Genomic DNA, 13,999 nt, shown 5'->3' on the forward strand with positions numbered 1-13,999 from the left:
TTTGGGTGCAGATGATTTATACATGAATCTTCAAGAGAATAGATTAAAAACATTCAGAAATTGGCCGTTTTCAGGTAAAATATTTTATAATACTCTAATAGTTATTTCTCGCATCGTATTATAAACGGCTTTCCGCGGATATACAATCTACAATTATAAGATTAAAACCAGTTTTTTAGCCCCGAGGTGCCGAAGGCACGGGCTAAAAAAACTAGTTTTAATCTTATGATTGTACATTTTTATATTCGTAGAAAGCCGGATATAATACGATGCTAGACATAGTTTTTACGTATGGATGAGAACCGGTTCCTATCCACCGGATTCGAATGAATACGACAAAATTTTATTCTACTTACATATATCTGTAAGTAAATGCCTTACAATGAAGTTAAAATTTTGCAAATCTGAATCATTACTGTTATACTAGTTCTGAGGTTGACTAAAAAATTTAAAGTATTGTACTCTCGTAATATAGACAAATGTACACGAAAAATTTTAAAAAATAAAAATCATTGAATTAATCCTTTTTGTCGCCGATGCATTCGGGCTATAAAAAGGGGATAAAATCTATAATTTTCCATTTTCTTATCTGCAGACAATTACGATGCGATAAGAATATTTGAAAACGATTTAATCATACTATATCTTATGATTTTTTATGAAATGAAACTTAATGCATTAGTTCCAATTTGTAATACTGTCAAAAGTTTTTTTTTTATATGGAATTATTTTTTCAATTTATTATAGATGATATGAGCTGTAATGCAGAAAATATGTCAAAAGCCGGATTCTATTTCTGTGGAACTACAAAGGAATTCATTACATATATAAAATTGTGAAAAATCTATAAAATAATGCTTTGTTTCCGTCTTATAGTAGGAATTGATTATAGATATATTTTTTATATTTTTCAAAGGGGACTCTGCATCGAGAGCAAGGGATGTTTAGTACCTTCCAGCATTTTTTGGTCTTGTATACTAGGTTTCTGTTTAATACAGTTCAATAAACAAAAAAATCACGTTATTACTATTGACCAATAATTTTGCTAAATGTTTAACCTATATAGTAAAAGTATGCTTGTGTGCCTTAGCATTTGATGATTTGTAAGTGCAAATCGTTAAACTTATTCAATTTTTTTCAACACTAAGGTAAACCTTAATTTTTCCTGTCATTTAGCCTTTTTAACAGAAACCGAGTATATCAACCAAAAAATCACTGCTGGAAGGTGCTTAACATAACTTGATGTCGCTCTTTTACAGTCAGTCCTCTTTATGTTAAAACTACTAGGATTTTTTTTATTTTATAGCTGTCCCACCGTTTCAATGGAAAAACTATCTTCAAGCTTTGGACATAATCAACCTTGTTTATGCAACATGTAATAAAAACTTAAAATAAAACCAGGATCCTGATTCCGCCAGATGTTATTACTGCAGAAAAGAATTGGACGGCTGGGAGCCGGAAGACGATCCCTGGTAAGATTTATCATCTTCTTCTTTCTTCTTTTAGCCCTTTCAGCTCAGCCTGGATCATCGTCGTTTCTTGCCAGGTTCATTTATCATCTTTAGGGTCCTAGGACAACCGCAGGATTACTAAACGTCCAAGTGGACACTTAACCTAACCTATTTTGGACCATCTGAAAGTTTTTTTTTAAATGCCCAACCATTGCGGGGGGCTTATTTTTACATTCATATCTTAACCTAACCTAATCTGTTAAGAAATACTTAATTAAATTAATATTTTAACACTCCTGCGTTGTCCACTTCGACGTTTGGGACTCGTGCGTTTGCCCTGGAACCAATTTTAGGTTGAGAGGGGGGGGGGGGGGGCTGTAAATCTCAAAATAAAGTGTATAATTAAACTTGAATTTGTAAGAAAACGCTTAAATATAGATTAATTGATGACTTTGAGAACAGAAAGATTAGATAACAGTAGATAAAGTTATAAAACAATTTATCACAATATTTTTGCTTCAAGAATCCGAAAATTAATCCTATGTAGATGTTCTCTAGAGTTTGTATGTGTAAGTATATTCATGAAAATACATTTTCATCTCTAAAAGGCATAAGTTTTAGTAAAAATTAATCTTGTAGTTTTCATTTAATATAATCTTGTTTTCAGGGAGGAGCATAAATCCCATGCGCGTGGCAACTGTGCCTTTATCAACCTAAACAAACATCCAGCAGATATTACAGTCAAAGAGAAAATGAAGTAAGTACTTAATTTTTTTTTAAAATTATTTAAAAGCATACTTCCAATAAGGCTTCGAAACCGATTAATATCCGCTGGATAAGAAACCGTGATCAAACATACTGAAAAATCATGTATAACATCGTATTACAGACAACTTTCTTCGGCACCTTGGGGCTAGCAAACTGGTTTTAATCATGAATTTTTTTATTATAATTTCCGCGGAAAGTTTTATTTTTGACTTTGTTAACCTTTTAAAGTCAGTACTTAGGCTCGCCTGTTTTAATTCCAAATATCTGTATGAATCTTTTCTTGGGCAGAAATATTTTTTTTGCTGCTTTAAGGAAAGCGGCTGAACATTTCTTATTGACTTATTGTTCCCTTTATCTAAGTGTATCTATTTTTATAACTTTTACTTTGTCGGTCATCTCTTATCATTCTTAAATGCAATTCCAAATGAACTCTATAATCTTGTTTGTCTGTCTGCGCCTCATGCTATGGTGGAAATAGAATTTCTAGAGTGAAAATGTCATTTACTTGGCCGCTGTTTGATATATACGTCTATTTTTTATATTGTGTCTTAAAACGAATTTCCCCTCTTAGATTTTCCTAATATTTCATTTAAAATTATCATTATTTTTAGGTTAGAGCAAGCCAAAATAAAAAATCTACGCACCAAACTTGTAGAAAGATCTGTTGAATTGCAAAACAAACGTTGGACAGGCGATGCATAAGAAATAAACAATAAAAATTTGGGCTAGTTTTCTATAGTCGACTCTTTTATTATATATGTTTCACATTGTATTAAAACAGCTTTCCGCGGATTTTAAAATGAAAAATTAATAGATTAGACCGGTTGTGTTAGCACCGAGGGCTGGTATTAATTTTACGATATTTATTTTAATCTTGGAAAATTGTCTAATTCGACGGAGATGGTGAACATGATTTTTTTCAATTTTGGCATCCTTCTATGAAATATGACAATTGCAATCGACTTTAGAGAACATATCCCTACAAATTTTTTTTATTAAAAATTATTATAATAACTTTGACTACCTATTGTAGTTTGTATTAACCTATTAAAATTGTAATTAATATGTTTTGATATTTTGTGTATGATATTATATTATAACCTATAATTACCTAGTACCTTGATGAATATATTTAATATTACAATGTTAAAATTATTTATTTTTTCTTAATTTCGTAAAAGTTTATGAAAATTATTTTTAATTTAAGGTCACCATTTTTAATTTTGGTATTTCCTAAGATCATGATTATAAAATAGAATTTTAATAAAACATAGAAAAATCATAACTTAAATTCGCCTGAACGACACTACTCTATTTTATGTATAGATATTTTAGCATATGAATGAAATACAAGCTAATTAAAAGCTAATATTTTGAGTTTCAATCAAATACATCAAATGGTTGCTTTAATGTTACTTTTATTCAAATGAAGTTCTGTAAAGTTTTAGGCTATTTTCAAAGAGGCTCCAGGTTAAAGCCTAAAGTTTTATACACATATGTTATTCGGACCCAAATGTGATCCTCTAAACTAACATATTATATCCAAGATGAACCTTATTCGAGGTTGCGTGATAATGCGTAGTTTTTAAATGACAACAAAGAGAAAAATAAAAATCCGTGAATAAAAAGTTGGCGCCTCTGTTTCATGCCACTAATGAAGCAGTCGTATCCTCGGGAAAGGGGAAGTGAGGAGAAAAAAAAATGGGGATGGGTAAGGGAAAGAGCAAAGAAAAGGGGAAAGAGATTGATCTGGGCTAGGGGGGAGAGGGGGATATTTATTACGCTTAGAGACAAATCTCTGTGTATTTACAAAAAGAGAAAAATAAGTGATGTTTGTTAAAGAATTTAAAAAATAATTAAATACTGAAAAAACTTTAGACAAGAATATAGAAATGTTACTCTTAATGGTTTTGAAAAGAAGTTTTGATGAAAAATAATACATCTAAGAAGAAAATTAGTTATTTGATATCACATTTAAGCTCAATCGAAATGTTTAGCGTGTTTTTGAACATTTATTTATAATTAACATTAAATAAATTGAATTGCACTTGAATTATAGAATTAAGAAGAATACCTCTTGCTAGAATTTAGAAAACGAAGATGATAAACATCTATAAAGTAGTAAAGCCAAACAATTATGTAGATCGATTACATTAGTTTGCTACCTTAAGGACCTATTCATACATAAGTTAGTAATTTTGTTATCACAATTAAACTTTAGTTTCGTGTAACAATGACTTAATCTCTTAATTTGACTTTTTTCAGATGCCAATATAATAGATGTATAAAAAATGGATAGTTTACACGAACCAGATTCTCGTAGTTGGATTTCTAAAGAAATTAGACCAAAACAGATACTGGACAAATATCAGGTGATATGATAAACTCATAATGGTTATTTAGTTCTCTTTATTTGTAAATATACCACATATATAGATAAGATTTAATTAGAAAGAGAGGGGTAGGTTTCTGGTAAAATCCGTAAAGGTTATGTGCTATAAGTAAAAAACAGTAGTAGAACGATAAAAATTTATGTTAACTTTTAAAAAAATTGGCTATAGTTCTTTTCAATAAGAAATACACATATTTAGTGAATATTATCGTTCTACTACTATTTTTAAGCCTTAAAACACAAACCTTTACGGATTCTACCAGAAACCTACCCCTCTCTTTATATACACTTGTGCTGGGGCGACACAGTTGAATTAATTATAAAAATTGTTTTAGTTTGTTTTAAGAGGTTTGTCCCAATTGTAACTTTTTTTCCTTTCAAAGCGTTGTTACATATACATTATATATAAATATGATAACAAATTGCTATTGTACAACGGTGAAATTTGATAGGTTTATAAATTACAATTAAACTTCCGCTCGTAACCACTAGGTATGAAACTATAGTTTGATAAAAATTAGTAAATGAAAACTGGTTTTTGAGGAATCGGATAGCTAGGGAATATTGGACTGACAATTTTACAAATCCCCAAAGGTTTGAACACATTCTGTGATTGGTGTTTTAAAACAATCCATCGTCTATTGTCTGATCCACTATTAAAATAGATTTATCCTGACTTAAATTCTTGTTTTTAATACAGGAAAGAGTAGCGGCTTACAAACCATATCAAGGAACCAACGAAACAAATGTAAGGTAATTAATTGCATTAAAAAAGCCAGAACAGTTTTTACCAACGGTTAGGTAGTTAAAACATTACAAAAACTTTGTTTTTTATGTCTTTTGTGTTGGAATGGCAAAGCCTATAAAATGACAAACCATTGCAATTTAATAAATTTTACTTTACATCTGTTAAGTGTTAGCTACGTTAACCCTAAAAGATGCTAAATTAGAGGTCGGACTCTGATAATTTTCTTCCATGATGGCATTATGGTGAAAATTTGTTTTTATTAACAAATAATAAAATCTGTTCATAGTTTATTTGTGGCATTGAATTATAGACAACTTTCCGTGGATAGTTAATTTAAAACATTTAGGATTAATTTCATTTTTGTTAGCCTTAATCAAAATTAGATTTTATTTTATAATTTTTATTTATCTTTTGTGAAAAACTGCCTATATTATTATACGGTTCAGGATTTTTCATTGTGGCTTACAATCGGTTTTAATCCTGCGGAACCTAATAGGATTTGGAGCCATACTTTATAAATGTTTTTATCCAAAAAAATTCTTTGTAATTGTTCGATAAAATTAACTTTGTCTTATTGCTATAATACAACTTTTTACTTATTTTAGACCATTTCACTTGCAACAAATGGTAAATGTAGATGATGAAATGTTTAAAGGTAAGCTTAACCATTTGATTTATTACTCTTTTGTTTGTAAGTTTTAAAACAGGCATGTTATAATCTGTTATGGCGCAATTATTTTTATTACTCTTACTATCAACGTATTTTAATGGGGGGAGGCGGATGTGCCACTTTTTGAAACCAAAACTAAAAGTCAAAGGAACTCGACTAAAAAAAGAGTTACAGGTCTGAGATTTTGCATGGCAGTTGCTTTATAGGGTTACAATATGGAACAGTGAAGAAACGGCGGCGCATCCGCCGAAAACCGCCGAGAAATTGCAAAAAAAAATTCGGCGGGAAACGGCGGTTTTCGGCGGTTGCGCCGCCGTTTCTTCACAGTTCCATATTGTACCTCTATAAAGCAACTGCAATGCAAAATCTCAGACCTGTAACTCTTTTTTTAGTTGAGTTCCTTTGTTGACTTTTAGTTTTGGTTTCAAAAAGTGGTACATCCGCCTCCCCCCTTTTAAATTAAGTCAAAAAAACTATTCAAAAGTTTTTAAAAGAATCTTATTTTTAGATTTAGAAGAGGCAATGGATATTGAAAATCTTACCACAGAAGGTAAATATTATGTTTTATTTTCTTTAAAAATTATGTTTAAACTTTTGAACCAATAATTTTAATCTACATAACAATGATTTTGTTCATGCTAATTGGAGGTGTACAATGTACATTACATATCAATTTATCCATTAATGCCTTGAGATCCCTTTATAAGTGGGACTTTTTTAAGGGGAAATTTTTCTTTGGAGGTTGGTTTTACAGTACTCCCCAGAATAGTTATAAACCTTCCCAGGACCTTTGAGAAGCTACATTGTAAAGATAATCAATATCGGTTTAGCAGTTAGGGAGATCCTTTGTTATAGACAGACTCAGATTATGTCACTGAAATATAAGGATTTTAAATATTATACCTTTTTTTCTAGGAGAACCATGTCCAATGCAATTGGTGAACCCTAATTGGAATGGCGGGGTGTATGGAATTGCTATACCCAGATACAATGAAACACCTATTCCAGAGGTAACTCAGCATTTTAAACGCAAAGCTTTTTTTTAAGAAGGACGGGTTGGTTATATAAGTAGTATGTATACGTTTTTTGGACGAGATTTTGCCTATTAGTTTAATTTTAAAATATTGGTTGTCCAGTTGTCTGACTTATTATCTAATTTGTAATGCATTAAAACCTAATATTATTTACATAATAAATGTATAAATATACATTGATATATAACCCAGCCAACTACCTGGCCCAAGTAATGGGGACCTTTTTTTCTGCTAGCAAATTGCTTTCTGCTCTTTTGTAGAGACTTTGCTGTGTAAATATTTCCAACGCTTTTGGCTGATATTCAATGACTCAATTTAAAGTCGGCATAGGGTCCTCACACAGTGGTTGAGTTACATATAGCTTGTGCTATTCTTTTATTTTAATATCTATATATGAAATAAAATTTAGGCTGGACGGTTGACCCTTAGAACTTTGTACGTACAAGCTGAATGGAATAAAAGAGCAAAGAAAGATAATCCACAAGATAAAGACAAAACTATGGTGGCTTCCAGGTACATTAATGATTTATTTTCAAAATTTATTTGGGCATGAAACTTATTTTGAGGAAACAGTTTTGAAATGGCGAATCCTAGAACGATAGGTAATAAAAATATTTTTTTAACCTAACAATTTTATAGTAACTTATTGGATTTAAGTATGCCCTTTGCAGCATTTAAATTTGTTTTTGGAGGAAAAAAGTATTTTACATAAGAAGGTTTCAGGCTATTTTGCGGTTGAAATAAAGTTCTGTCTGTCTGACCTTTTTATTTGGACGCTTGCCTTATTCTTAGCATTTCTTATGCTGTTTATGTTATTTAATTCTAACTACTTGTTGTGTTCTCCATAGCAAATAGGGACACTGTATTGTAAACTGTGAGGACGGGGGCAAAACCGAAACGCTTTATTAAGACCTTAATTTATTAATAAAATAGCCTAAGACAACACTGTGACCTATATGAAGCCTCTAAAAAATGGAAAACTTGATAACTTCAGTGGTATCACGATCTTAACGAATAAACCAAAATTCTACTAAATTACATGATGGTTTTTATTTGTTTTCAGGAAGAAGGAGCTATTAGAACCTAATGACAATTTTTACCTATCTCAACCCCCGAAACAGCTGTACCGCGGTGTATTTTCTGATAATAAGCATTTATATACCATAAAGGTAGGAACAGTATTTTTTATCAATCTAATACCTTCAAGCTTCTTATTTTTACCGTTATTACTCTAAAGGGAATAGTAGCTTTAACAATATTGCAGGGGTGTATATTCTACATGGGATCCCCGGCTCAGGGGGGGGGGGGGGAATAAAAAATAAGTGGTTGGAGGGGGAAAAAATGTAAAAATTAAGAAAACTCAAAACATTTTTTCCATTTTTCCCCCTTCTTGGTGAAAAAAAAACTAAAAAAATTGTGGTAGGTGGGATAAAATAAATCAAATATAGAGTTCTTCAAATATTTTCCATTTTCCCCTCTACTTGGTGAGAAAAAACTAGGGGTGGGGGGAAATAAAAAAAAATTAGCCGGAAAAAAAAAAAATCTTGTGCAGAATATACACCCCTGCAATATTGCGTAAAGTTGAGAGTAAGATTCCAGTCAAAGACGCTTACTGACACTGTTCTTAATGTTGACGAAACGCATATTATAATTAAACGCATATTTAAAAACATTTTGACTTAATAAGGCCTTTGACTGGAATCTTACTCACAACTTTACGCAATATTGTGATAGCTACTATTCCCTTTGTCAGGTGTCGTTCTTTGTTATTTGTATTTTGTTCAATTTAAGTAAGCTTTAAATGATTTTGATAATCAGGGGCTTTGATTCAGTTAATAAATTCTATTTGTAATTGCTTGAAAATTACTTTTGTGGCGTATAGTTGTCATATAGCTCAAAACTTATTTTTGTTGTGTAACTAAAGGGAAGTGGGTAAGATGGAGAGAAACTAGGGAAGAGAGTTGTGGAAAAATTTTCGCTTAGAAATGTTTGTCCCTGTAGAACTAAAGATCAGCATTCTAACCAAAAAAACTGATATCTTATATGTAAACTTAATTGTTCTTGAGAAAAATTACCTTGTTTTGTTTCATGGTAATTATTAAGGTGTACCGTCCTTTTGTCCATCCCAACATTGCCATCAAGGATACCTTCTCAAACAAAGATCTGACACTTGCTCAAGAAATTTGGGTGCTGGGCGAACATACTCTGGCGGATTTCAGGCATGTTCTTACATAACAGAGAAAAACTTTATTTAAAATAAATACCAATGATTACTTGATTTTTTTGGGAAGTGTGAGGAATGAGCCGGGGGTTGTTTGTTTTTGTTCCTAAATAAATAAAATTTACAATTTAGTTTTTTATGTTAAGATACCTTGTATTTTTTTTTTGAAAAATGCCCAATTTACGATCATTAGGTATTTTATTATTTATTATGTAAGAACATTTGCGTTTTAGAGACAAGATAACTTGTTCCATTGATAACAATTTTGTCGGCAAACAACAGGTGCAGTTGGTTTACACATGAAGCAAGAGAGGGGAAGTTTGTACACTTACAGGATATTAAGTTTTAGTATGTATGAACCTATACAATTTTCACAGTTTTACATGTAGATCCCATCTTATAAGAGATTTTACAAAAATAATCGGATTGATATCTGTAAGTGTTTACCTCTCCCCCCGCCCCCCCCCCCCCCCCCCTATAATAATACCGACAAAAAGACGGATATTAGCAATTTAAGAATAATTAAATCATAACATTGTCATGAATTTTATTAATACACAGGTGGCCATAACTCCACCCATTTCTTTAATTTTAAAAAAATGAACCGCCCCCCCCCTTCCCCGCCTTCTTCTTTTAAATCTTTGTACAATTCTCACAATTTCAACACCCTATAAATTTACAATTTTATAAATAATCGTTTAAATCCCCTCCCCCTTGAATATTATTTCTAGTATTATATTCCCACAAAATTTTAGTTATTGTTAATCCCTCCCAAAGTGAAGTAAAAGTTATCGCATCGTATTAAGTCGCATTGTGTTAAAACACGATTTCGGCTACTACTCGAACCGCTAACAAAAGTATATAGGTAGTAGATGTGCTTAAACAAGAATAATATTTACGAATGACTATGTAAACCAACGCCCTATAGGTTGATACGTTGAATAAACTAGCTCCAAGAGCCGGCGACGTTTACAAGAGTGGATTTCTATTCATTAACAGCTGTTTCTATTTGGATACGAGGTAATTTTCATTATTTTATCCATTTGTACTTTGAGAAGAAGAAAAAATACATATGCCATTGGCCCATTATTATTTATTTTTCTTTTACATAAAACATGAATTTAACTTAAAGAGGCAGGATGTGTAGACAAAAAGTGTAATTTTATACCTACCTATCGCATCGTATTATAGTCTATAGACAGCTTTCCGTGGATAGTTAAATTAAAAATTATAAGGTTAATTTCAGTTTAGTTTTGCCCTAGAGGTTGAATGCCCTGTCGCAACAAAACTGGTATTAATCTTGTCATTTTTTATTTCGTAGAAATTTTATATGATTCGATACGAGACATGACTTTTCAGCATAGCTAAGAACCGAGTCCATACTCATTTTCAAAGGCATACTGGAAATAGAAATCCTCAAAGTTGAAAAATGTTTTCAGGCATAAAGACAATATAGATTACAGTCAAGTTATTATTGATTGGGCTTCCAAGAGTAACAGAAATCTTGGTCCATTCAAGAAAGGAGTAATGGAGACGACAAAGTTTCAAGATCTTGAATTCAGGCATTGCATGAATTTTATATGGTTATTTCTTGAAGAATATTTACTTTATAATTGACTTAGTTTGTCCTTTATAAAGACTGCTGAAGCAAAATGTTTGCACATATTGTAAAGTGGTTGTTTTTTAAGGTCTTCTAAGTAATGATTATTTCTCAAAATAAGCTTCCCATTTTTTACTTATTTCTATAATCATGGAAAACCCCTAAAGTGGAACCATCCTAATATTTTAAGACACAAAAATCATGCAAATAATGAAGGGTTGGTTATCCGTATGTGTTCACCCATCAAGGAAACCATGAACATCTATTTTGTATCACTGATGTTAGATTAGTTGGTCCTGATGACCCACAGAGTGAGGTACTAGTGGATTCATATTTTGAATTTATGGATACAAAACAAGAAGATAGATTGATTTTATTCTAGATGCTTACATTTTTAGCTCAGCTCTTATTGCTTTAATAGGAGTGCTATATTAAAGGATCACCGTGACCTAAGACATAGTATTCATGGAAGGCGAGTTATCGGGTAAGGTAAAAGAGTAAGAATTTTTAGTGTAAAAAATATATTGTACAAAGTTAGAAATTATATAATTTTTTTTTATTGTAGGTCCATGAAAAGGGCCTGAAAAAAAAACAAGCTTTTTTAGGATCTTTATTATTGGACTTAAGGGAGGGGGGGGGGGGGGGGGGTAATGAAACCATCTCGTAATCAATGATTAAATGGCACTTAGAATTCGAATTTCGATCTGAAATTTTTCCTGAGTAATCCTTGGTAGGTCTATATTCCCTAAATCGAACAAAAAGTTTGAAAAGTAACTGCTGGCGACTCAGCCGTTTAGCCGTTTTTTGCCTATTTTCAGGGCAAATTCATCATTAATCAACTTTTTAAAACATATTTTTGGTGTAATTTATGTTAAATGATAGCAATAACCATTTTTTAAATTTCTAGTGCCAACAGCTACTGGCTAGAACCGTTTTATAAGGTTTTTGAGCGACATAAATATTATGTGGTGATAGGTTTCGTGACTAATTTTTTCTTAAAATAGCCCAAAAATGGCAAAACGGCTGAGCTGCCAGCCGTTAGCCGTTAATTTTCCAATTTTTGTTCGATTTAGGGAAAATAGGCCTACCAAGGACTATCCACGCAAAATTTTAGATCAAAATTCGAATTGTAAGTGCCATTTAATCATTGATTACGAGATGGTTGCATTAACCCCCCCCCCCCTCTTTGCAAATTATGTAATAAATAAAATTTTGTTCAGAACAAGTATCCCCTGATCCGAAGTGTTGGTGTGCAACAATCAAGAATGTGCATGGTTTGTCAGATTAAGGAACACTCTTTTGTTTTTGATATTTAGATTAACAACAGTAAGCTCTCCTTAAGATTTAATATCTGCCTTTAAAAAACAATTTTGAAGTTCATATCAGATTTAGCGGTATGGGTTGGGGCAGTTGACCCCAACAAATTCTTTTGTGACGGTGGTGGTACTCTCCTTCAAAATAGTTTAAAATTTTCCCTTGACATATAAGAAGTAACATTGTAAAGGAGAACCATATTGGTTCATCAGTTAGCGAGATCCTTCGGTAAAAACTGACAGACAGACATCCTGTTACTTTTATATAACAATAAATCATTTAGTAATAGCTACATAAGATAAAAATTAAAAGAGTATTTGCAAAGATTGCTACGTGGGTAACTGTCAACAACTCCCGGGTGGCTGAAAATCCATTCTTTTTCTGCACTTTGTGTTATAAGAGCTTTAATTTAAAGGTATGTGTAGTATTTTAAGTATTAATAGCAAGGAAAGCCAACTTTCGCATATCACAATTTTTGTTGATGTTGTTGTAGTAGCCCTGATTCTCTGAAGTTAGGATTCAGATGCACAGATTACTTGGGTCAATCTTAGATTGGTAAGACTAAGCACAATTTAATGTATTTCATGCTACATTTCAAGCTGACCCGCAATTCTCGTGAAGGCTACTAAATTATTACTTTTCCCTGGCCTTATTTAGTATAGCAGTTGTTCCATTTTAATGGGACTCTCACAAAAATGACCAGCAGCATGGATGAGGAAACTTCGTAATTCAATAATCTCCTATAAAAAATAATTCTTTTTTTAGTTTAGAATTAGTTTCTTCGAACACAGGTAGATTGGTTCCTATTACTTACATAAGATGGCCGCAACCACTTTATCATTAAAATTTCCTTTAAAGCTCATTCTATCAGATATTTATTGGTTTAGACATATAGTAATTAAAACCTGACAATTTTGTTTAGGTTGATGGGAGTAAGGAAGGAGAATTTGAAGAATATCGTTATCATGATGTTAACAGTGTTTAAAAAAGAATCTTAGCCCACCCTGGCTTTGGTTGTAACTCATTCTTGTACAATGTGAAATGATTAATTGAGAGTGATGGCTTGAACTGTGATTATATGAAAGTACCTGAAAATCTATTTATTTATAAATGTCTATTTTACAGGGGTGTATATTCTGCACAAGATTTATTTTTTTTCCCCGGCTACAAAATGTTTTATTTTTTCCCCCCCCCTAGTTTTTTCTCACCAAGTAGGGGAGAAAATGGAAAAATATTTAAAGAACTCTAGATTTTATTGATTTTATCCCTCCTACCACACATTTTTTTTTGTTTTTTTTCACAAAGGAGGGGGGGAATGGAAAAAATGTTTTCAGTTTTCTTAATTTTTACATTTTTTTTCCCTCCAACCACTTATTTTTTATTTCCCCCCCCCCCCCTGAGCCGGGGATCCCATGTAGAATATACACCCCTGCTATTTTATAAAAACAAAAACGTTTTTAATTTTATGAATCGTCACATCGTGTACTGTTGGTATTATTGAAACATAACAATACTAACATTTTAGGAAATTTCTGCCTCCCCTAAATATGGTTTAGTTGTATGGATGCATAACATTACAAAATCCGCCCTTTTTTTCATTACAACCAAACCTTTTCTATAGGCCCTGAACAAAAACCATGTATTTGATGGTCTTACAGAAACATCTTGTAATTCACACAAACATTGCATTATTTTAAATTGATTCAAAGTGCTACTATAGTTTAAATATGTGACAAAATGTCATCTTTACTCAAATATCTTGCAAGACGTATTTGTTATTATTTTTTGTATTTATTTTTCA

General features: G+C 31.7%; 1 protein-coding gene across 1 annotated transcript in view; it reads left to right on the forward strand.

The window, feature by feature from the left end:
- The window catches only part of Pbp49 (proximal sequence element A Pbp49), a 168,512-nt gene extending 155,192 nt beyond the window's left edge, over nucleotides 1-13,320 (forward strand). The window contains exons 2-16 of the mRNA XM_080169279.1: nucleotides 4,483-4,591; nucleotides 5,312-5,364; nucleotides 5,965-6,014; nucleotides 6,538-6,579; nucleotides 6,945-7,039; nucleotides 7,473-7,576; nucleotides 8,127-8,232; nucleotides 9,167-9,282; nucleotides 9,518-9,566; nucleotides 10,213-10,304; nucleotides 10,724-10,846; nucleotides 11,101-11,200; nucleotides 12,105-12,170; nucleotides 12,521-12,613; nucleotides 13,121-13,320. Coding sequence (XP_080025405.1) covers nucleotides 4,511-4,591; nucleotides 5,312-5,364; nucleotides 5,965-6,014; nucleotides 6,538-6,579; nucleotides 6,945-7,039; nucleotides 7,473-7,576; nucleotides 8,127-8,232; nucleotides 9,167-9,282; nucleotides 9,518-9,566; nucleotides 10,213-10,304; nucleotides 10,724-10,846; nucleotides 11,101-11,200; nucleotides 12,105-12,170; nucleotides 12,521-12,613; nucleotides 13,121-13,183 — 1,233 coding nt within the window. The 5' untranslated portion in view covers nucleotides 4,483-4,510 and the 3' untranslated portion in view covers nucleotides 13,184-13,320. The remainder of the gene's footprint in view (nucleotides 1-4,482; nucleotides 4,592-5,311; nucleotides 5,365-5,964; nucleotides 6,015-6,537; nucleotides 6,580-6,944; nucleotides 7,040-7,472; nucleotides 7,577-8,126; nucleotides 8,233-9,166; nucleotides 9,283-9,517; nucleotides 9,567-10,212; nucleotides 10,305-10,723; nucleotides 10,847-11,100; nucleotides 11,201-12,104; nucleotides 12,171-12,520; nucleotides 12,614-13,120) is intronic.
- Nucleotides 13,321-13,999: the final 679 nt, after the last annotated feature.

Source organism: Acartia tonsa, chromosome 8, assembly GCF_053477335.1.
Source record: "Acartia tonsa isolate MP-2025a chromosome 8, ASM5347733v1, whole genome shotgun sequence".
NCBI classification, from domain to species: domain Eukaryota; kingdom Metazoa; phylum Arthropoda; class Copepoda; order Calanoida; family Acartiidae; genus Acartia; species Acartia tonsa.